General features: G+C 41.8%; 2 protein-coding genes across 2 annotated transcripts in view; one reads left to right on the top strand and one right to left on the bottom strand.

Moving 5' to 3' along the window:
• LOC131891831 (beta-1,4-N-acetylgalactosaminyltransferase bre-4-like) overlaps nt 1–9,964 on the bottom strand; it is a 38,778-nt gene extending 28,814 nt beyond the window's left edge. The window contains exons 1-2 of the mRNA XM_059241501.1: nt 9,537–9,964; nt 939–1,075 (exon numbers count right to left, since the gene is read on the bottom strand). Coding sequence (XP_059097484.1) covers nt 939–965 — 27 coding nt within the window. The 5' untranslated portion in view covers nt 966–1,075; nt 9,537–9,964. The remainder of the gene's footprint in view (nt 1–938; nt 1,076–9,536) is intronic.
• A 1,876-nt stretch (nt 9,965–11,840) lies between these two features.
• Nucleotides 11,841–13,785, top strand: LOC131892195 (uncharacterized). The gene is made up of 2 exons (XM_059241980.1): nt 11,841–12,331; nt 13,692–13,785. Exons 1-2 carry the CDS (start codon nt 12,039–12,041, stop codon nt 13,783–13,785), a joined length of 387 nt encoding a protein of 128 aa, XP_059097963.1. The 5' UTR covers nt 11,841–12,038.
• The last annotated feature ends 10,942 nt before the right edge of the window (nt 13,786–24,727 follow it).

Here is a 24,727-nt window from a genome sequence, read left to right as displayed (position 1 = left end):
AAGGTGAGTCGTGATCCTTTTGTTAGGACGTAGCCCTGTATTGGGATGGACCAGAAAACCTGTGACCCAAATGGACCCCCCGTCTGCAAGGGAGATGTGATATCCTGGTGCTGTGATACCCTGATATGCACCCACAAGTCCATGACATAGCCCAGTCGGTAAGATTAATCGTTGACGTGGATGCCTCTAGAGGAGGTCGGACGGCCCGTGAACACCGGGACCCCGGATGGCCCGTAATTTGCAGCCCTTGATTTGGACGGACGGGCCCAGTGTTGGGATGGACCGGAGATCTTGTGACCTGGATGGACCCTCCGTGTGTGAGGGAGATGTGATATCCTGGTTCTGAGCATGTTGCTCATGCTCATTTGAACCATTTCTGGTCATGCCTATATGGACATGTTCCAGACAGTCATATAACAATATAGCAGTTACAGAGTCACCATCAAAATCCTTGACAAAAACCGATTGAAAGTGGATTAGTATGAGGCCATACGATCTTCGATGGCATGAATGGTACCAGGGCGAGTATCAAAAAAAGGAGCTCCCTAATAACTTCAACATTATTTGTTAAGTTCCAAAAAAATGCGGATAAAATCGGTCTTAAACCGCGACGGGAACGGCGGGCTGACTCCATGACTATAAGTTAGTTTCAGATCTGAGATCAACTGGAGAAGAATTGCAAAATGAAGGTCCGTAAATGTGGGAACTAAAATCATCAGAAAACGACCAAAATTGCACTGGACACGCACTACAGTCAAATTGTATGCAGTTGTGGGTGCAGCAGGTAAAAATGAAGAAACCCGGTTCGTACACTGACTGCGCCATGTAAAGAGCCGACAAAGTAAAACAAAATAAACTATTTTCTAGTTAAGAATGGCATACGTTAGCATATTCACACTCAAATCAGTGTGTCCAATAATCAAGCCCCTTACACTTACCCCCACGTTCCTTTCAATGAAGTTCATGTCGTAAACTTCTTCGCTTACATTTATTGGTCCCACGAGTGAAGGTGGCAGAAGAGGGCAAATGTTTAGAGATGAATTTGCAATTTCTCCTCTGGCTTCATGTCTTCGAGCTGCAATAATAGGAAGTCATGCTGAAGATATTTTTTCACACGAACTTATCATATTTTAACATGGAATTGCATTATGTAAACAGGGGTGTTGGATCTTACTATTGGCAGTGATGCTAATCTTTAGGAACGTAGCAATGAGTATCATTAAAACAGGACGAAAAATGGAGCCTTGTGAAAAACATGGCTTGATATTATGTATTTCACAAAACAACACTACACCTATAACTATTTACTACTTATCATTACTAAAACTTTTTAACCAATCGAGAACCTTGCCTTGCATCCTAATCTCATGAAACTTGTCAACTAAAAGGCAATGATCTACCTTGTCAAACGCCTTGGCAACGATAAGATCTACAACATCGACTGACTCATGGCTTTCCATTCCCTCATGAGTGGGCTCTATATGCTCAATAAGTTGGGTTAACTCAAAAACTTCATCAATATCAAGAAATTCTAAAAGTTTGTAAGTGACAGAAATTTCCCAATCCCATTTTTCCACATGGGAGCGTATGTCTATAAAATAGAAATGCCTTGCACATTAGCGTTGTTCACATTTCTAATGGTAAAATAGAATTCTAAGCTTGCCACATCCAAGGTCTTGATCTATCCATTGTAACAATGTATAGCCCCCCCTCTTGTTCAGTAAGCTCGTTTTTGTCCGCTCTCAAATTCACAGTAAATGATTTGGATCAGGCAGTTTGCTCAAAGGTTTTCTCTGTAGGGGACTTCAAATTTTTCGGCTAGCGTTGTACAGTGGGAGGTTAGTCCAGATGGGTACCTTTCCATTTCGAAATCGACATCTCAGTCGTGCTAAAAGCTGGAAGTGTTTGCGATCTTGCGCAATTTCTCCCAGCATGTTTTTGTGCAGCCACCAGAAAAAAGTTTAAGTATCGAGCAGGTGTCTTCCGTGAAGGATTTAGGTGTAGTCCTGAAGGCCTGAAGCCAAGTCTGAGAAACTAAGCCCTGCTTTTCATCTCCAAGGTCTAACAAAGTAATCCACTTAGTGCTTGGGTCAAGAATACTCCATGCGCCACGGAAGTTTATTAAGTCAGGACCTTTCGCCCCTGAATGTGGATGGATCATTTGTGTTCGGGGATTGTCTCTCTTTCAAAATGTATAAGGCGTGGAACTCATCAGTAGCACTACAATTGGCCTAAGCAATGAGAGCTGCCAAGCAGGCTGCCTCAGGGATTGTGAAAACCATCTCACTCAGATCCCTTGAAAGACCAATCTCAACTTCAGCTCCCAATGACCTCAGCATGACATATTTGTGTTCAACTTATTACCATGTATAGAATAGCTTTCAGATTAACAATCATTTCCTTAATAGCGTGTTACATCAGTTAGAATTTTATATAATAGAAGGTCTATTACAGCCCTTCCAAACATATTAATTGGACCAGCAACTAAGCTGAATATAAGTGACTTTAGTGCAATGAACACGATACTTCTACACGTCAAATTCACCGCTCCCACACACATCTAAATTTACATACACCCGCATCTAAGTTTCTCCTCCTTTAAGGTAAACTTAATTTGCTCTCCTCTTTCTTTTCTTCTTCATACATGTAAAGCTAGACCACGTCATCTATTTTCGAAGCTATTGCCATCTACCATTCAAGGGTTGGGTTTCTTGAAAATTGGCTCGTTTAAAATTACAAATTTGGCATCTTTTCGAGGGAAATTGGTATTCAATTCCGTTCAGTGGGATCAAGAGATGGTTCAACTAACATAGACTTTCGCTTGTTTAAACATGTTACCATTGCCATTGATGTGTATTTGACAACTCAACGGATCTGTTGGAGGATTTATGTAGTGATTCAGACATAAGGTTCTCAGGGGGGGGGGCTAACCTGGAGAAAAAAGGGAGTGGACTTCCCGCCTTCTTTTTGGTTTCCTTCCTCTTTAAACCCCATGTCTTACTTGCCTCTGGGGATTTACCCTGCCACTTTACGTAATTAAGAACTGGACTCTTAAGGCAGGATGACACGTTAGTGCTCAAACGTAGTGCCGGGTCCAAATCTCGTGGAAAACCCACCACTCTTGGTGATCAAAAGGAAAACCTTACGGTTGGTCCGGCACTATTCTCAGACAATAGTGGTGTGCCCAAAGGACGCAAAACTGTCCGTCATTGTCTGCCAACATGTCAGAGAGTGACTAACACCCAGTCAAACCAGGTGATGCATTAAATCACGGCACCCAGATGCTTGAATTTGAAATTCGATGCATTGGTTCGATGAAATTTTTCCAATACCTAGCATTCTTGCGCGTGTTTTGATAAATTTCGAGCTTCACACCACGCACAATCGATCTAGTCACCCTTTCCTTGGAACTCCGACAGTAGTGTCGGCCTATTTCTATTCTTTAATCCTTAATTTGAGTTTTTTCAGTCTTTTTTATTGGAGATCTAGATTATTTTTCTTGAGCCGAAAACATCAGATATGGCGACTGCTGTGGAGTTTGAAATCTCTGTATCTATGGCGGGTGTTGTGTACGCTTCGTGACTGACTTTATTGCTGACTAGTACACATTTATTTACATGACTAGAATTAACATTATTATTCAAAGAGCATGAGCAACATGCTCATCACCGGGATGATCAACTCTCCCTCACACAGGGGGGGGGGGAGTCATCCGGGGTCACGAGGCCGTCCAACAGAGGGACACGAGGGTCCGCCCAACAGAGGGACACGAGGCCATCCCAACAGAGGGACACGGGGCCGTCCCAGAGGACACGGGGGCCGTCCCAACACAGGGACACGGGGCCGTCCCAACACAGGGACACGGGGCCGTCCCAACACAAGGACACGGGGCCGTCCAACACAGGGACAGCGGGCCGTCCAACACAGGGACACGGGGCCGTCCCAAAACAGGGACACGGGCCGTCCCAACACACGGGCACAACAAGGGAGCGTCCCAGACAGCAGATACACGGGGCCGTCCCAACACAGGGACACGGGGCCGTCCCAACACAGGGACACGGGGCCGTCCCAACACAGGGATCACGAGGCCGTCCCAGGAACACGAGCCGTCCAGGAACACAAGCCGTCTGCTTAAAGGTCCCTGGCTGTTGCCTCCACGCTCCAATCCCCTCCACGGGGAGAGCCACACACCTAGCTCAATCCCCTCCACGGGGAGAGCCACACACCTAGCTCAATCCCCTCCACGGGGAGAGCCACACCCCTTGCTCAATCCCCTCCACGGGGACAGCCACACAGGAGGCCACAGCCGGACTGCCGACTGCGCCATGTTGTGTACGCTTCGTGACTGACTTTATTGCTGACTAGTACACATTTATTTACATGACTAGAATTAACATTATTATTCAAAGAGCATGAGCAACATGCTCATCACCGGGATATCACAGCGGGTTGACAAAATCCTTAATTCGAAAATCGTAGGCCTTAGTTTGGAGACTCTGAGTACAACTTTCACCGTCTGTCCGAAAGTGGTGTCAACTGCAGGTCATCAAAAACGGAAAACTTTTTATTGTAACGCGCTCAGGATTAAGGCTGAGCACCCCTTTCGTTCCCCTGTGGCCTTGGTCGGAGATTTGGCCATGATGGCGATGGTTTTTGTCGTGGGCCAAGAGCGGTGTATGGCAGGAAAATCATAGGGCAGAATCCCCAACGCTTGCATGTCCCTCTTTCCAAATCGCCAATATTGGGAGACACAGCCGCAGATATTACAGCCTGAGGGCCTCCATCGGCGTCGCTGGTATAGTGGAATTTGCCCACATTCCTGAGCGGTGTCCAATTTGCCGCCTTCAGTAGAGCTTGAGATCGATCCAGCGTCGTGCCCTTCGCGCATGTTGGTGTTGGCAAAACCGTCCTAGCTGCACCAGAATCGGGTAAGCCGTGGATGAAGAATTATCCCCTGTTATCTTCGTAAACAGCCTTGATGACAGTCATCTCATGCGTAGGTCCAGATCGAACTACCGGTAAGTAGTCATTTTTGGTTCCGACATTCGCAAAAAGCCATTTGAAAAGCCATGATGAGTAAATCGGTGATGAGCAGTATAGATTGAATGATCGAGGATCCTCAGCTTGGTCACATAAGACCCGTAGACATTGTTCTTGTTCAAAGGCTATTCATTTGATCCAAGTCTAATCAACAAACGTGACCATGTCTTGGCAATCCAATCATGAATTTGTTGTATCAGGGAGCATTGGTGAGTGCAAGCAAGTAGCACATGGGGATGTAGAATCCACTTAATCTGAAGGTCTTGGTAGTAATAGACGAATGGGTGGCACGAATGTTTTTGAACACGAAGTTCAGATGAAAAATCTAACTAGTTCATTGTTGTTCCTTGATTGCCAAGATCGCCCAGTTATGCCACTTTGGGTACATGAAGGTCAAAACGAGCTTTCACAATTTTGACTGAGCCAAAAAATTGTAAAGAATAAATCATTTTCAACCCATGGTGAACAAACCATTTTGGATTTAATTTACATTTCCAGGCAATATGCATATCACATGCTTGGGGTCAACTTTTTTTTTTGGGAAATGGCGGGTCTGAAAAGTAAGCTAAATTGGGACATCAAGAGGAAGTATGTCTTCCATTGGAGAAAAGTAAGTTTTCAAACATGAAGAAAGCCCAAAAGTGAGCAGTGAAACAATTAGTGGTCACCAAGTGCTAAAGACCCCGGTCCTGCTGTATCTGTATACGAACTAAAGCATCGCCATGAGAAAGCCAACTAAAGCATGATGCTAAAAAAGAGACTCTGAAAGTCACGACAAGTTGCGACATGCATGGAATGGGCGCACTAAGCGCAACCATTCTTTTCTCTGTACATAACACTATGCCCTCCTGAATATACAGCAGTCTACTGCTTACTCTCTCCAAGTCAAGTCTATTCCTTTCTTAGCTAGTATTTAGTTTCACCAAGTCTCGTGTCTTGATCTCGTTGAACTTGATTCGAGCAACACATGGCGACCGTGATCAAGGTTGACCAATACATGCCTGTCTCAGCACCTCTTGGGACAAATCAGGAAACGTGATAGACTTGCGGCCAAATTTAGGTCGTCAAATAGGGTTGAGCACAAGAACGTACACGCACTTTTCACTCAACAGGATTAAGTCCACCTAGTCAAAGCCAAGGAGGGTTACGAAGAGAAATTGGCAAAGATGATAAATTTGAAATTTCAGTACGGTGATATAAAAAAAACCTGGTAAATCCAGCATTGGTCCCAAACTGGACACTTGAGGGAATATAATCGAAGATAAGTATAAAAAAGTGCAAATATTTAAGTTTTTTTTTTCGTCAACGCTTAAGCCATGAGCTCCTTCAAGACGAGGAGAGATTGAGCCCAATCTAGGGAATGGTAGGATGAAAGTCGACTTCGATACGGGTGTGGTTCTAAGGTAGATCAATTAGCTGAAGTATTCCACAAGTCCTGGTTGTGATGGAATAACATCCAATTTGTTAAAAGGGGTGGATCTTCGTCTCAGACGGTGGGATTTCGTCCTGGTAAATCATGTTTGTCAAACCTTTTGGAATTCAACGAATTTATATCTCGGGCTACAAAGGATGGGAAAGATGTGCATGCCATTTATCTTGATCTCTCTATAGCTTTTGACAAGGCTAATCATGAGATGCTGTTGAGTAAACATTTTTAACAGGGGTATTGGGGGGGATAACGTGGAGCAGGATTAGGCATTGTTTCTTGGATTGAGCCCAACGGGTTACCATGGATGGTGTACATTCAGATAGGTATGTTGTGACGTCTGGGATGCCCCAGGGTAGTGTGCTTGGACCTCTGCTCTTCTCTCACCCCTAGATCCTGGCTACTGGAGGGTATATGGTGCTTACAACGAAATTCATTTAACCTGAGAAGTTACTGAAGGTACCAGTAACTTGTCAGCGAAATATTAAGTTTCTCCACGACTTAAAAAATAAAATTTTGAATCATTTGGCTTAAACACCCGACTCTTTTTCGATCCTTTAATGCCAGAGGTTTGCGAAATCTGGATGATCACTGGGTTTTATTTATGGCCCATTGCTCAACAACCGTGATAAAAATTGAGCACACTTCATGAGATCCAGAATTTGTGTCTCTCAATTTCTTAAGCATTATAAAAGAGCAAATTCAGGCAATTTGTATATAGTTATTACTTGGCATAATTTTGTTTCTTGTGTTGTGTTTGCTCATTGGAATGGGTGTTTCTTGGTCTTGACCACAGTCTGCGTTGTACAGATTTCATAAATATGGAATGAACAACTTTCATGATTGACTTGTTCTCAGTTTCCTCACTTGCTCCATACTTATGAACCCGCTCTATTTATTTCTCAATCCATGCATAATCAACGAAATGTGTCGGTTCTTTTCGGTGCCCTCTTGACTAGCCAGCTGCCTTAAATTGCCCATGCAACTTTAATATGAATAAACAAATAGTATTTTTGTTCTGCTGTATATTTCATAACAAAAACCATATTTAACAAACACATTGTCTGGGCATCGTCTCTTTTGATCAGCACATATTTTAAATAATTGGCGGAGGATTTCAAACTGGATAGCTTCCAAATAAGGTTATCTTGGTTGACGTGTTCGTGTTGTTGGTTGGTGAGTTAGTAGCATTGTCTTGATTGCGCTGGTGTTGAACTGACACCCATAATTTGGGACCAACTTCACTTTGGTGGCAATAAATAGCATTGGGCACATCTCGCTGACAGTGGGAGAGAGCTTCAGGACTTTTTTTCTTTTCTTTTGCGGACTTCCTTAACGCTACCGGGATTGGAATCCCAGCAGTTCAGGACGAGATTATTCATTTTACTTGACTTTTCTTTATATATATTATTTGATCGACCAATGAATTGGAGTTGGCTGATCTGGCTTATCCTTGAATATAAGGTTGATCCGGAATTTTAGTCAAAAACTTGTCCAAGTCTGACTTAAATCCTGACTTAAAGCCTGAGAAAGGAGAGATGTGGACCTCATTGTTCGAACTAGCCTGGATTCTCGAGGACTTGAAGGTGCTCTCAAAACGCACGTTAAGCCTCTACCGTCACTACAATTGACCCTAAATCCTGGGTTGGGACAAAGCTCATGTATGCTTTTGAAAACGTACAGTATCAGATACCTTTCGTACCTTCTCTGAGTACTGTACAATCCCAACCTTTCTAACCTCTCCCAATACGAGAGCTCTCTCATATCGTCAATGTCCTAGTAAAACATCTTTGGACCTGCTCGAGCTTTTGCAAACCTGCTGAACCAATTAGAGCCCAAATGGGAGACGCATATTCAATATGCGGCTGAACAATTGACTTGTACAGAGTTAGCATCGTGATACTATCTCTGGACTTAAACGTGCGGTATATCCAACCACACCACATGTTTGAAAAGCCTTAACAACTTTCAACTGGATATGCTCATCGAACTTTCCATTTTCTTGGAGGACTACACCTAAATCCTTTATGGATGAGACCTGCTCAATGTGCTTACCTTCATCATCTAATAGTGGAGTGTCTAATGTCGTCGACCCAAAGGTCATTGAGTGGAATTTCATTCCATTCAGTGTTATGTTACTCGCAGCAACCCAGGAGTAGATTTGGACCTCTACCAGAAAACCGTAATTCTGACCATTCCTCCCGCATACCAATTTATTATCATCAACATAGGAAGAGATATTGACATTACTACTACCAAGCTTCTGAAGCGGACCAATGAAGATAATGTAAGAAAGAGGACCCAAAATGGAGCCCTGAGGGACACATCATGTATGTCACTAAGGGATCCCTCAACCTTAACTAATTGTTTCCTACCATAAATGAAACCTCTTAGCCAATTGAAAACCTTGCCTTGGATCCCAATCTCAAGGAGCCTGTTAACTAAAAGGCCATGATCTACATTGTAGATCATTGTAGAAGAAGACAGATTCAAGAGAGCCAAAGGGAGAAACCAGCGCGTGTGAATGAGAACCAGCTGTAGAGCAGGTAAACAACACACTTGCTAAGTGGAAACCAAGAAGGAACGTACTCCCTGGGGACAGACAAGAAGGAGAGTAGGGGATTGCTCTAGGTTGGGGTTACCAACAGGGGAGAAAAGATAAGAGTCGTCGACTACGATAACCTACTCTTGGCTGACCAGCTAGCCAGCCTCAGCCAATATACACCAACTCGACTACAGGAAAAAGCTAACATCAATGAAATGGAATAGAAAAAAGAAGGTTCTAGAACCCAATTTTGTATTGAAAATAGGAAACTAAACTGATTGTAAACAACAAGAAAAATCGACTACATTTTCAAGTACATGAAATGAACAGACTAAACAGGAAAAACAAAATGACCCAAAGAATTAAAAAAAATAAGTCAAAAATACACGAAATTACCTAGAATTGGGATAAAAAATATTGACAGGCGTAGAAAGTGAAATACGACATGAACATAATAATAAAAGATATAAGACTAAACTACTAGAGATAGGAAGAAATGAAAGCTAAAGAACAGAAGTGTCTTACCTTAAGCAGCCACGCGACCACACAACACACTCAGACCGGCCATTTGAAAAGATCAGGAACAACAAAATGTTGCGATTGCTCTCAACAAAAGACGGGACTGAACTCAAACTTTGAAGAGACAGATTATAAGTTTTTTTGCTAGAGCTTGGCATATCTTGTGGTTTGTGTTGAAGATCACAGACATCGTTGTTGGCTTCCTCTTTGGATGGAGGAATGCGGTTTCGTTAGTCTCTGCAAAAGCTAAGGCCAACATGGGAAATGACCTGTACTCTTTGAATGATTGGTCATCCTTCAGAGCACTCAAAAACTATTCATAATCGCGTAAATGAGATATGGCTGGAGCACATTTCTGTTGGTGCGATGTTTTCAATCGTGGGATACTTTCAAGATGGATTATCAGGGAGGCTGTTTCGCTTCCAGTTCTGGGACCTGATAGGACTTAATGTCTCATCCAGTACAGAAAGCTGTATCACTACCAAAACCCAAATAGTCTTTAAACACTTTTGAGATAATGATGAGAAGGATGTGGCGACTGGCGACGGAGTCCATGGGGATGGGGTAGTCCAATAAACTACGTTCATGGGATCTTCCATCTTTGAAATGAAGAAGGATCCATGCTGATCTGGTCGTTTTCTACAAAATATTCAAAGATGAAATGAAAATCAGAAACGTCTATTCCACTGACGAACTCATTGCCCTGGTTAGAGACGTGTCCAACATGATAATCAGGCGTGTTGTTGAGCGAGAGGTGAGGAAACCCTTCACCGCATCCTCCGATTTCATTACTTTTTTATCAAGACGGTGGATCCATGGAATGCGCTTCCCCCGGCGACTCATCTTTCCAATTCTTCGTCTTCTTTCAAAAAATTGGTTTGGATAAAAAAACATTTTTGTTAGCTAGCGCTCTTATCTCCCAGGAATTTCGAATCATGGTGTAACGTCTTCTGTTGCTCCTTGGTTGCTGTGCACGTGTAGTGTTCGTGGTGTTTGTGTGTGGAAATTGTCATTTATTCATTCAATTAGGTTTGTTTTTTTCACAGCTCTTTGGTAATACATAATTACTTTAAAACCTAATAAGTTTATTCCTCATTTCTGTTTATGTTTAGCTTTAGCAGTTCCTCTCTGACGTTGTATTGTGGTACATTTAGTTTCAAATCGTTATGTGTAGAGTTCATAGTTCTATAGTTTGATTACATTGGCGATAGATTGTCATAAATCTATGATCATTAGTGTATTGATTGTATTTTTGTTAGATTAGTTTGTTGAGGTTGTTTCTGTGTTTTTGTGTTGTCTTAATTAGTAAAGAAAGATTAGAAGAACTGGACCTGGTTTCAATTCTGAAACAGGAATCATCAATAGTTGCAGCCATTGACAAATGTTGCACTTTTTGAGGAAGTTTGCTCCAATCTAGGAATCTCTGAATCTGTTTCCAAGGGTGGGACAGGGACAAAAATTCCAAAATATAGGAAGACTTTGTTCTAAAAGAGTTGCAAACTAGCAACAAGGTTTTAGAGCAATTCGATTCCAGTAGTTGGGCGTAACTCAGGGTAAGATTAAGGCCTCCGTCGAAAATGACCACCTATAAACTGAAAGGAAAGTGGTTCAGGAGTTCGTGTCGAATCCTAAGGCTTTTTTTCTCTTATGCAAACTGTAAGAGAAAGGTGAAACACCCTGTTGAGCCTCTTGAGGTTGATGGCAATGTAGAGGTAATGGCTAATAATGCATGGAGATCAGTTTTCCAGTGTGTTTTCAACCCCACTGAGTTCAGAAGCAAGAGCTCATTGTTCTAAAGACGAGACTGTAGAGATTGATGATGTTTCCCAATATGAGCAAGTAGTTCCAGATCAAGATGCTTTAGATGCCATCAGGGACTTGAGGGTTCTCCTGGTCCTGGTGGTGTGACATCTCAGTTTCTGATGAGATGCTCACTGGTTCTTGCTCCTGTTTTCTCGTACTTGATGCGTTGCATCTTGGATCAGGGCAAGTTTTCAATTAAGTTAGCTCACAGCTCACTGTGGTATCCCGGTGTTGAGCATGCTGCTCATGCTCGTAATCTGTTCTAGTAATGTATATATAACTGTGTACTAGTAAGAAATATAGTCAGCTATCAAGTCCATCCCACTCCTTGTGGGTGATGTCCACCCACAAGTATAGAACCTGGCGCAGTCGGTTAAGTGGCTGTGGCCCTCTGTTCTCCGGTGAAGCAATCCCCAGTGTAAGGCTATGGAGCGTGTGGATCTCCTCAATGTGAGGGATTGATAGTGTGACTCGCCCTGTATGAGATAGAACGTGAAGGCGGTGGGCCAAGCTGGGACGACCTCAAAACCCCGTGAAACGGCCTTGTGACTCCGTGGGACGGCCTCATAACCCCGCTGGACGGCCTCGTGACCCCGCGGGATGGCCTTGTGACCCCGTGGGATTGCCTTGTGACCCCGTGGGTTGGCCTCGTGACCCAGTGGGACGGCCTCGTGACTCCATTGGATGGCCTCATGACTGTATGGGATGGCCTTGTGGCTCCATGGAATGATTATGGACCGGATGAACTTGGACCGGATGAACATGGACCGGATGACCATGGATCGGATGAATTTGGACCAGATGAACATGGACCAGATGAACATGGACCGGATGAACCTAGACCCAATGAACATGGACCGGATGAACATGGACCCAATAAACATGGACCCAATAAACATGGACCCAATGAACAGGGACCCAATGAACAGGGACCCAATGAACATGGATCGGATGAACATGTGTTCCGTCCCGACATTGATTCCCCCACTGGACGGGATGTACATAGATAATTTTGACCCAAGCACTAGGTGAAAACCTTGATAGCTCTCTGAGATGGAGAGCACCTAGTACATGGGCTTCAATTTCTTAGACCTATCTTAAGGCCTCCGGTTATAAGCCTAATCAGGGCATATGAGTAATAGTTCGAGCTTTCTTCATTAAGCCTCAAACTATCGTGAATCAATTGATTGACTAAGGATACAAATCGCCAGCTACCTCTACTCCCCACAGTTACAGACCAATCTCGGTTGTCTGGCATACACCTGGGCCAATCTTCAAAGCCAGCTATCCTGCAAAATGTGGTCACTATCCTAGTCTAAATGCGTCTATCAAAGTCGACCTCTACTCTAAAGTCTAACTACTGATTTCTGCTACAAGAGTGATGAACTTTAGATACAGTTGCATACAAATCACTTGCTCCCTCTTCTCTCTACGATGCCAGCGCAATCTCGGTCGTCTGGGAAATCTAGGCTACTCTTCAAGGCAAACTGTACAGTTCAATCTATTTTATTCATCACAAACACACCGCCTATCAGCTGTCTTGCTCCGGTAGGAAAAGTGGGGGAATTGTTGGGCCAATGGGAAAGGGGATATTCAGATATGAAACTCAATGGCTTTATTTTACTGGTTGATGGGTGGCGAGACGGTTCAATGGGGATCCTCGGATGACGTCCATTCGACGGGATTGAAGGTTCACTAACAGAGTGGCGAAGTGCTGTACTCAGACTCGGCACTTCCCAGGTCCTCTTGCTCTTTTGCACGGCTTCCTGGGTTTCCTACTCCCATATGATCATGATCTCAGTCCTTCAAAACAGTTCCCACTTCTCGGCACCACAACAATGGCAAAGTCCCGGGACTTAGCAATGGCAGGTGTTTCTTCCTCGGAGCGTTTCAAAAACTCTGACTTCTCTCCAGGAGCTCAAAATTGAGGCTTCTTTCCTCGATCAAGGGTGATGGGTGACTCTTGCTCTCCTCGAGCACGAAAATGTGACTTGCTTCCCGCTATCCTGGGGTTCGCCAAGTTGGGATTCTTTGTTGCCCCTTTTCCTTGCATTCATTGCACTGATTGGGTTTTCCTTATTGCTTTACTTGACATCCCTTGATACCTCTTTGTTGCATTGTTGGATGCAGCACTGTTTCTTCCCAGTGTCTTTGAGGGTGGGGTAGAAATCCAGTCTGACCGGCGATTTCTTGTCTATTGATCCCCTCTTGTTTGTCAAGCGATCCAAGTTGGCAATAATGATGTTTTTCCCGGCAATGCAAGTTGGAGACAACGGTTTTCACCCCTCTGTTGAACGTTTGTCCAACCCTGTTTCGTGCAAACAATCTCTCCTTTGTCCAAATATTCGAATGTGCACGGAACAACATGGATCTGATGAACATGGATCGGATGAATATAGATCGGATGAACATGGATCGGATGAACATGGACCCAATGAACATGAATTCGTGATCCCGGATGGACCCGCAACCCGGACAACTCCCGCTAATGTTCTTTTTTCTAATGGTGGCGTTTGGTTTCCTCTGCGTACTGGAGAAGGGACTTTACATTACTGAAAACCGATCCTTGTAAAAGAGATCTTATTTCATGGCGCTGTGTTCACAAGTGGCCATGCACTCGTGAAGAAAATAGACCTTCCTTAACGTCAAATTTCTCTCAATACCACTCTAGGGAAAACTTGAAAACCGGTTCTTGTAAAAGAAAGCTGTGTATTCAATGGCGGCAGCAGTCTTTGCATGCAATTTATTCAAGTTTGGATCTCAAAAAAGCTAGTGGGTCACCCACCTTGAATGTGTTTGCCATTTCATCATGCCATCTTGTGTGAAGCAAAGCTCTGGCAAGCCCTCACTCTTCTCTTCTCAAAAGACAAACTGGACAATATGAAACAGCAAACACATTCAAGGTGTTTTGACCTTTCTTCAAGCCTCACTTCCATGAACTCCACGCAAAGAATGCCCCCGCAATTGTATAATAGTTACTAATACAATAGCAGGAGCCGTCTTTGTGTGGGCTTGCCGGAGCACTTTGACTTTCTGACTTTTTGAAATCGGAACTTGAATAAACTGCATGCAAAGAACACCGCCACTATCGAAAATACAGTTTCGTTTTCAAGAACCGGTATTCAAGTTCTGATTTTACCTCAAAAACACTCGAAGCAATTTGAAAATTTGACTTTAGAGTTTGTCTATTTTCTTCACCAGTGGCTAGAAACCTACATTCTGGCCATTTGTGAACACAGCGCCATGAAATAAGATTTCTAATGAGGGGCGTTTGGTTTCCTTTACGTGTCGGAGAGGGAACTTTATACACCTGAAAACCAGTCCTTTTAAAGGAAATAGCAATTAACCAATTGTGACGAAAATTGTGGTGGGAGACGACGAGCTTCTTTAACTATTCAAAACTCGTGTTGACAGGATGTAGTGCGGAAGAGTGAAGTTGAATGTTGAGGGGCGTGGCACGGAAACTATTGGTGCGCCGTGTCATTTGGGCGTGGCAGAAGACGAGGACGAAGGACAAGGACAAGTCTTCATATGAAGAACCAAAGTTAGGGCGGCATTACTCTAAATCCAATCCTCAACCGGATTCAATCTCGGTTTTCCTCTTAGTGTAAAGCCGTCCTAGGAGTGTCTAAATTCAATGGCAAAGGCTTGGAACATATATGAGCAGATAGATCATTAGAACCTCAGAATATTACACACAGAAGGAACCAAATTACAAAACGGCCGAACATTTTCTAAAATGTGAAAAATAGTAGGAAAATGTCGGAAAAAGTCGAAAAGTGAAAAACGAAAAAAAAAAATGTAAGATCGGAAATTGGGCTAAAAATTTTCGGCCTAAAAGGTTAAAATCTTATGAAGTTTTTTTACTTTTTTTCGAGGTCTACAAATAACCAATGACAAGAAGAAGATGATAGGCGTCTACCACTTGCCAAAATAAGCTACTTTACAACTCTTCTAACGGAAATTACGATTTAAAAACTAACTGGAGCGAATTTCTGTGCCAGGGTGTAGATTTGACGAATAATAGTGTAACCATGCCTGTTTATCTTTACGGGAAACATTTGCATTCACTTACCTGAAGTATTTTTAATGTTTAACGTCAAATGTCTGAATTCCATGAATGAATATAATCCGCCCGCTGGTCCAAGAGAAGGTCCAAGATTGAAAAACTTGTAATAGAGGCTTATCAAAGCAATGAAGCTAAATGAATATATTGCCATCAATCTTGTAACTTGTCGTATGAAATGTATCCCGTATTGAAACATTGGGAAGACTTTTTTGAGATCTGGAAATAGAAATATTTGAAAGGTCATCACTTCATTTGTTGTGCATTTGTTATTGAGGCAATGCTAAATGATTTAATTGCTAGTGGGCCCTTTGACCAAACTCATAGGTAAAAATGAACATTTTTTTATGGGTCCTAGCTTGAGTCCTGCCAATTTCTCCAAACTTGAGTAGAAGATTCAGGTGCACTTGGACTCAAGTCCAGACTCGCCCCAGCCTTAGCCTTTTTGCTGGCTCTTGTGTCGCAGTCAGCTAGCTTTTAATCACTCTGATGGCTTTTTTGTTTTGAATTTTGCTCGGAAAAAGTAAACATGCTTAAAATAACTGTTTTAAGCATCTTTAGGACAAACCCGAGCAAAGGCAAGCAAATGCAGAAGCCAATATGGGCGATCCAGTTCGATTCCGAACTTCAGCAATTGCTCTGTAGAGGGCACAATCCACCATAGTGAAATCTAGTGGTCTTTAGACATACTATTAAACTATTTCAAAGTGAGGATCACCAAACTGGTAGAAGAGATGGAAAGGGGAGGGGTCCGCACACAGGATCCCTCTGCCCAATCACCAAAATGTGTTGGAAACAAAGTCTCAAGCCTACTGGTTTTTTTTGGAGTGACATTTCTCTGACTAACCCTCTAGAGTAACCGTATGGAAACATGCTGCTGAGGGACATTACAAGACACCACCCAAAAGGACTGAATAGTGCGGATGATCACTCTAGCCTCCAACCTCCCTAGAATAAAAATAAGCAAACCCAAATAGTATTGAAAGCATATTCTACAACGGGCGTTATCATACACAATTACATCTAGGAGGCTTTAGACATATGAATAAACACCCTCCCTTTTCCACCTCTAAAAACAGAGGCTCTGCTGATCCGTCAGATTATGCGTCATGTATTGTACAAAGTACTTAGAACTTCTTGATGCATGGACCGTGAATGGGTTTCCCGCAATATTGGACTGCTTTTGATCATATTGACTCTGCCACTTTTGGAAATAAAGTGAAGATAAGACACTTGGACCTTTCCAATTAGGGATTTGATTAGAACATGACTTTGACCATATCCCTTAAGTAACCAAAGCATAGTTCAATTTTGGCTAAGCACACCTTTTGAAGTAGATATTGTGCTCCTATATAGGTCTAATTTTTGATAAAGTCAATGGTTCAGGAGATGCCAAACTTTATTTTCTGCTTGCAGTCCACCTCTCTAGAAGTCCCTGGCTAGAGAAAAGACCGCCTCCTTGGGCAACCTTTGTCCTGAAAGCAGATGAGTGAGAAACGAGACCAAGAGTGCAAGCCAACACAGACAGGACTGAATATTGACTGTTACCTATTGCTATCAGACATTAAGGAGGGGCAATCAAGCTTTCAGCGGTGTTGCTTGATCCAAGAACAACTAAATTATCTGAATAGGTTGCTGGATTTGACCCACTTCGGAAGTAAGGCTATTAGCATTGCCCACTTTGGTAGAAGTCATTGTAAAACGATCTACCATCAACAAAGAAGCACAAAGTAGCAAAAATATTTGTTAATGATTGTCTGAAACCAATTCAAAAGTCTTAGAAAGGTTAAGACCAGTTAAAATATAGAAACTGTCTTTTTATATTCAGGGGCTTAATATCAGTTTCATGGCGCCATTTTTACAGTAACAAACATAAATCATAGAACAATTTTCATGGTGACTGTTAGATGGTCTTAAGCCGGTTTCAGACTTGTTGCTTATTGACTTGAAGGCAAGGTATTTATATAGAGAAATAGATGAACTATGGACAGAAGGAATTGAAACAGGGCGAGTTGACTTAGACACATTGATGACTAGATGAGAACATAACAGTGACAAATCAATATATTATAGATTTTAAGTGACATTTTGTAATAGGGTGTGGGTGATTTTAAAGGTCATTCTTGTCCTCAAAAACTTTAGGTTATACACTTTTTACTGCTTACATTGGGGCCAAACTTGTTTTAAACTTGGATCGATCACGATTTTTGCCATTTTCCACCATTCACCATCTCTTGTGTTTTGTTTGTTATGGATTTCATGTCAAAGAGTACTCATTGAAAATACATCGGAGGTAATGAACAAACGTGCACCTCCATTTCCTTACAAGAATTTGGTTGGCAAAAGTTACATTCTTTGGCGGAAAGATAATCCGCACAGTTGTTAATCTGCACTATTGTAATTAATGGTTCTGGTTTCTCTTTAATAGTATTCTTAGTTACAAATGTACTTGTGAGCAGTACCTTCATTTGAATGCCCTGCATTTTAACGTTAAAAGATTAAAGTCAAGTTGTAACAAATTTTCAATGCTAAATATCTGGTCTCCCACGAGTCAAAACTCTTCAATTCAACCCGACTCACTCTTAACGCAATAAACACGAATACTACAACCAAAAATATCCTTTATACTAATTATTGTGGGACTGGAGAGCCAAGAATCACTTGATGTAGTTTATCTCGACTTTGCCACGGCCTTTGACAAGGTAGATCATGGCCTTTTAGTTAACAGGCTCCATGAGATTGGGATCCAGGGCAAGGTTCTCAATTGGCTAAGAAGTTTCATTTGTGATAGGAAACAATTAGCTAAGGTTGAGGGATCCCTTAGTGACGTACATGATGTTAAGTCGGGTGTCCCTCAGGGCTCCATTTTGGGTCCTCTCCCTTTCAATATCTTCATTGCTCTGCTTCAGAAGCTTAGTAGTAGTAATCTCAGTATCTCTTCTTATGCTGATGATACAAAATTGGTAGTTAGTAGGAATGGTCAGAATTCCGGTTGCCTGTTAGAGGTCCTAGAGCACATTTACTCCTGGGTTGCTGCGAGTAACATGGCACTGAATGCAATGAAATTCCGCACAATGACCTTTGGGTCGACGCCATTAGACACTCCACTATTAGATGATGAAGGTATGGACATTGAGCAAGTCTCATCCATGAAGGATTTAGGTGTAGTCCCCCAAGATAATGGAAAGTTCGATGAGCATATCCAGTTGAAAGTTGGTAAAGCTTTTCAAACATGTGGTTGGATATATCGCACGTTTAAGTCCAGAGATAATATCACGATGCTAACTCTGTACAAGTCGATTGTTCAGCCGCATCTTGAACTTGCCTCTCCCATTTGGGCTCCAATTAGTTCAGCAGGTTTGCAAAAGCTCGAGCAGGTCCAAAGATGTTTTACTAGGAACATTGAGATATGAGAGAGCTCTCGTATTGGGCGAGGTTAGAAAGGTTGGGATTGTTCAGTACTCAGAGAAGGTACGGAAGGCATCTGATATTGTACGTTTTCAAAAGCATTCATGAGCTTGTTCCCAATCCAGGATTTAGGGTCAATTGTAGTGACCGTAGAGGCTTAACGTGCGTTTGGAGAGCACCTTCAAGCCCTCGAGAATCCAGGCTTGTTAAAACCATGAAGTCCAACTCTCTTCTTTCTCGGGCTCCTTCATTGTTCAATTTGCTGCCCTCATATATTCGTAGGGCTTATGGTGGCGTTGATCCAGTAGTAGGATTTAAGTCGGACTTGGAAAAGTCTTTACTAAAATTCCGGATCAACCTAATATTCAAGGATTAGCCAGATCAGCCAACTCCATTCGTTGGTCGATCAAATAATATATTATAAATAAAAGTCAAGTAAAATGAATAATCTTCTCGTCCTGAACTGCTGGATCCATCCGCGAGTTAGCGGTAAGGAAGTCCGCAAAAAAATACTTCTTTGGTTTTAGAATTCAGGGTCTTATAAGCTATTTATCTCTCTGATTCCATTTAACCCTTATTTGCATTTACGTTTTCATCCCCGGTTTGTCAGTAGTGCAATGCACAGTGTGTTACACACTACGCATATTAAGGTTCTTCGACTATATAACTACCGCTGATCCGGGGAAATGTTAAGCCGGAGTTTTGAATAAATAATAAAAGGCTTTTTGAGACGGATCATTGACAGATGATGAGCCACATAGCAAGTGAGTTTACCTACTTAATGAACCGGGGTCTTGGCGAACCTTTACATTTATTCACCAACATGCATATTTCCTCCCAGTTCATAATAGTTACAAGTACAGTTCGTAAAAATATTGGAAAATTGCAATTCAGACTCATATGATAATGGCACAAATGAAAAGAGGAGATTCCCTCTCTTCTACAATCCCTAAACACAACATCAATTTGAACTGACTGCAAATATTTGAAGATTAAGGTGGATCGTTAAACTATACACTTTTGTGAAGATTTGTTCAAATTTGGTCCAAGTACTGAAACACATTATAGTAAAGTTAAAATTATTGCAGCGTCATGATTATGTCAGTTATTGAAAGTTATTGGTTGTGGTTTTAATCGCTAAAAGGTTAAGGTCATATCATGGAATTTAATCAACATTCTAATTGAAACAAGCCCAAACAATACCCAAAATCATAGTTCTGCTTAGAGGGCTAGTTGCTGAAGTATCTGTGACAAGCAGTAAGCCAATATTCAAGTTCAGAGTTGACAAAGGTTGCGCTAAAGTGGATCATACCTCGAAAGGAGTCTGTCAATCTCAGCTTAGTGTTGAATATTTTATTTCAAGTACTTTTTCAAGTCATCTTGTGTCAAATGTGGCTCAAGTATAGCTTGGCATTTTCACATAATTAATAAATATGTGCAAGAACATTAAAATATTTTATGTCCAGTATTTGCCATTGTAATCATATGTTTTCTTGCCAAACTGTTAATCTGAAAGTCACAATGTTGGGGGTCTGCCCATGAACTGGGTTACCTTAAAGAATTTGTTAACCGGCCCTAAAATTCAATTTGGCATGAAGATCAAAAATAACTCGACCCGAATGACAGCTTTTCAGGCCAAAGTTCAAATTGGTGTTTGATTATACTTCCCCTCTTTCCGTATTTTTCGGTGGTTTTTTGGTGTGGTTGTTGGCGTTTGGAAAGTTCAGGACTGTGTTTTTTTTTCTTTTTTAGGATTGAAGAAGAAGAAACAGCTGGGGCCGAAATACCCCTTTATTCAGATAGACGTTGTCAACGTCAAAACATGATTTTTGTGTAATTTTAGTTCAAATTAGCGTAATCATGGTATATGAATGTGGATGAAGAGGGAAAATAGTTGTTGGAGACATTCAGGTTAAGATTCTTCTCGTTTGTGACGGCTGCCCTAACTTTAATTCTCACTGAATCTTCCCAGGCCGTCGGCCGATAGAAAACGAGCTTATTTAACCCTACTATTAATGGTTGGAATTCAAATATGTTTGAAGCGCATTGTTCAGGTAATGAAGAATGAATTTGGAGGTTTATTGACATCCATTTTTTTCCGCAAGCAATAAAAAAGTGACATGGGCCGTTTGGCCGGGTTGGGACTGCTTGGACAAGTTTGATCCGAAACGGATTTATCACCTTTACTAACAAAACAATGGTCTCCATCACGGTTATGATTATAGCTGTCACATTTCGTCCATGGAGTAGGAAGGTAAGGTTAGCTGGGGTACCGTACTGGTGGAGCATCCGCTTTCCAGTTTGCGAATCCTGGTTCAAGCTTCTTTGCAGTATTTAGCTGCAACTTAAGTTGCTGCTTTAACAGCTTAAATGGGCGAACATGCGGTCATTCCCGAGGGTGAGGTAATCATTCGTCTCGCTCTCCATTTCTTATGTCTTGAAGCCCACTCTCCAAGACACTTGAACCTGATATTGACGGAAAATTTTCCATCAGCGTTAATAAATTAGAGTAATTTGTTGGCAATTTCTTCAGGTAGACCAAATTGAGGGGAAGACCGATTTTGGAAGTTTTAGGAAAACAATTTTAAGATTAGCTACCTTTTTGGGCCCGTTGTTGTCTGCTTAATGTCCAGAGGTCTGAAATTGTTGATCTAGCTTCTTGTACCTAAAACTCTAGAATACACCAATCAGTGCTTGTTTTCCGCACATTTTACCGACTTTTCCCAAACTATTTCACCATTTTTCCCACCTTCTTTTAGCCGCTATTTTTCAAAATTTAACCGACCATTTTTTACAGCTCTAGTTATCATCATTTAGAATCAATGCAGAGACACCAAGGCATACATCTCATTCAAAATATCTTTAATCCCTTACTCGCAAGTCCAATCTCTGCAAACAGCGATGGAAAAAATCAAGATTGATCAAATTTCTGCCACTTTCTGCCACAAGTGGCAGAAAATGGCAGAAAGTGGCAGAAAATGGCAGAAAGTGGCAAAAATGGCATAAATTGTTGGAAGGTGGTCAAAAATGGCCGCCGGTGTTTAGAATGGGCGATCTTGATTCTAAAAGATGCCAAAGACAAGATGGATCATATGGGTTGGATAAGTTTTTCAAGTGGCCTTTACTAAAAAAAGGATATTAATATAGCATTGGCTGAAATGGGAAATGTTCCTCAAATACTGATATTGATACTGTTTTGTGGTTGATTGAGTTGAAAACAATATCCATAGACCACTTGCAGTATCCAAGGCATAGCCACAACAATCACAGTTTTTGGTTCATAGTCATCAAAATTGTTTTTCAGTACCACATAACTTTTGCAAATGCAATTGTCGTCATTTTGGCTTTAAAAAGTTTGGGCCAAATGGCATCCCTGACTCAAAGCAATTACAGTGGCAAAATTCAAACTCGATCTCACTCCCATGACGTTTAGGGGGTTCCATCTCACATTTGATGCAAAATATCCATCCCAACGTGTCAAAACTGCATATAGGTAGGCTTAAAAATTAACGGAAGTGATCGTAAATACCAGAAAAGATGATTTAGAATGATACAAAGAATTCTCTTTTCTGCCATTTTTTGGCCATTTTCTGCCTTTTTTGCCTCTTATTTTGGACCAATTTCTGCCATTTTCTGCCACCAATTTCTGCAAGGTGGTAGAAAATGGCTTTTAATAGTTTCTCATCCCTGCTGCAGAAGGAGCTGATGTAACCAAGTGGTCTAAGAAGCAACAAGAACAAGACAGAGGACCTCTCCCCAAGGGTCGTGGATTCAAACCCAGGTGGCGGAAGGAATCCTTTTCAGTTCAGTCCCGTCTTTTGTTGAGGGCAGTCGCAAGATTTGTTGCTTCTGATCTTTTCTTACGGCCGGTCTGAGTGTGTTGAGTTGTGTAAGAGGTCGCGTGGCTGCTTAAGATAAAACTTATTTGTTCCTTAGCTTTCCTTCTTCATTTCACTAGTAGTTTAGTCTGATATTTAAATTTTGGTGTTCATACCGTATTTCACTTTTTTCGTCTGTTAATATTTTTATCCCAGTTCTAGGTTATTTCATGTATTTTTGATTTAAGAAGTATTTCGTTATTTGATTGTTTGGTCTGTTCATTTCCTGCACTAGTAAATGAATTAGTTGACTTTTCTTCTTGTATTCTATCAGTTTAGTTTCGCATTTCCAAAACAGAAATAGGTTCTAGATCCTTCTTTTGTTCTACTCCATTCCATTGACTCTTCTTGCTTGCTCCTGTAGTCAAGTTGGTGTTTGTTGGCTTAGGTTAGGACAACGGTACACTGGACATATTTGACGCCGCCAAATGTACCCCAATAGTATTACGGAAAATTTAGAGACTATTGAACCGAACCTCCCGACCAGAAAATGGAAAACTCATAGTCACGCTGTCCAAGGGACGAGTATTACAAGTTTCACTCTGTAGCTCAAGTGGGTTGTTTATAGAAGAATTCTCGGCACCCCTTTTTTCTACGGTTCAAATTTTCAGTTGTCCAAGTTGAGGTTAAGCGAAACGGGGGATACAACATGGACGAACAAAGAAATAAGACTTGCGTGAATAAAAATTACGAGTGAGAGGAATTCGTGTAAAGTTCGAAAACATATTTGATGTCAGTGGTTGCCAGAAACATCCAAGCACTTCTTGCAAGTGAATGAGACAGAGCAAAAAAGAGCCAACTATCCTCGATCCTTGAACTCCAATGCCAATCTTGCGCAATTTCTCCCAGCACGTTGGTGTAGCCACTAGAGAGAATAGTGTTCTCGACTTGGTCTTTTCCAATGACCCTTATCTGATCCAGTATGTCTATGTGACACCTAGTAATCTGTCAGATCATCATGTTCTTGAGATAGGGTCGACCATTACTGAAAAGCCGGCGTGCTCTAGAGTAAAACCGGTCAAAAAGGTCGGTTTGGCTAAGTTCAAGTTCAAAGATGAACATTGGCCGTTGATTATAGAAAGATTAGAAGAACTTGACCTGATTTCAATTCTGAAACAGGAATCGTCCATAGATGCAGCCATTGATAAATTAGTTTCAATTTATAAGGAAGTTTGCTCCAGTTTAGCAATATCTGAATGTGTTCCGAAAGGTGGGACACGGACAAAAATTCCAAAATATAGGAAGACTTTGTTCAAAAAGAGTTGCAAACTAGCAAAAAGGCTGAAGAGAACTTCGAATCCACTAATTGTGGCTAGTCTCCAAAAAAAGTTGGACGTAGTTCAGGGTAAGATTAAGGCCTCCATGGAATATGACCAGTTACAAACTGAGAGTAAGGTGGTTCAGGAGGTCAGGTCGAATCCGAAGGCATTTTTCTCTTTTGCTAACTCTAAGAGAAATTTGAAACACTCTGTTGGGCCTTTTGAGGTTGATGAGGAAACCAATAGCAATGTGGACACTCTGGCTAATATGCTTAGAGATCAGTTCTCTAGTGTGTTTTCAACCCCAATGAGTTCAGAAGCAATAGCTCATTGTTCCAATGACGAGTCTGCTGAGATTGACAAGGGTTAGTCACTTTGAGCAATTTGATGATTTCATAGTTACGGATCAAGATGCTTTAGCGGCCATCAGGGACTTGAGGCTTTCGAGTTCTCCTGGTCCTGATGGCGTGACATCTCAGTTTCTGATGAGATGCTCACTGGTTCTCGCTCCTGTTTTCTCGTACTTGATGCGTTGCGTCTTGGATCAGGGCAAGTTTCCATTTTCACTAAAGTTAGCTCATGTTGTTCCAATTTTTAAAGGGGGAGATAAGTCGCTCCCCAGTAATTACAGGCCGATTTCTCCCACTTCGAATATTGCGAAGGTGTTTGAGAAGATCATGAAGTTCAAACTTGTTGAATTTCTTGATATTCATGAAGTCCTTCCTCCTAGCCAGCATGGGTTCCGAGCACATTTTAGCACGGTTACCCAACTGATTGAACATA

Source organism: Tigriopus californicus, chromosome 12 (genome assembly GCF_007210705.1).
Source record: "Tigriopus californicus strain San Diego chromosome 12, Tcal_SD_v2.1, whole genome shotgun sequence".
Taxonomy (NCBI): domain Eukaryota; kingdom Metazoa; phylum Arthropoda; class Copepoda; order Harpacticoida; family Harpacticidae; genus Tigriopus; species Tigriopus californicus.
The sequence above is the reverse complement of the archived record's forward strand: the minus strand, read 5'-3'. Positions and strand labels throughout refer to the sequence as shown.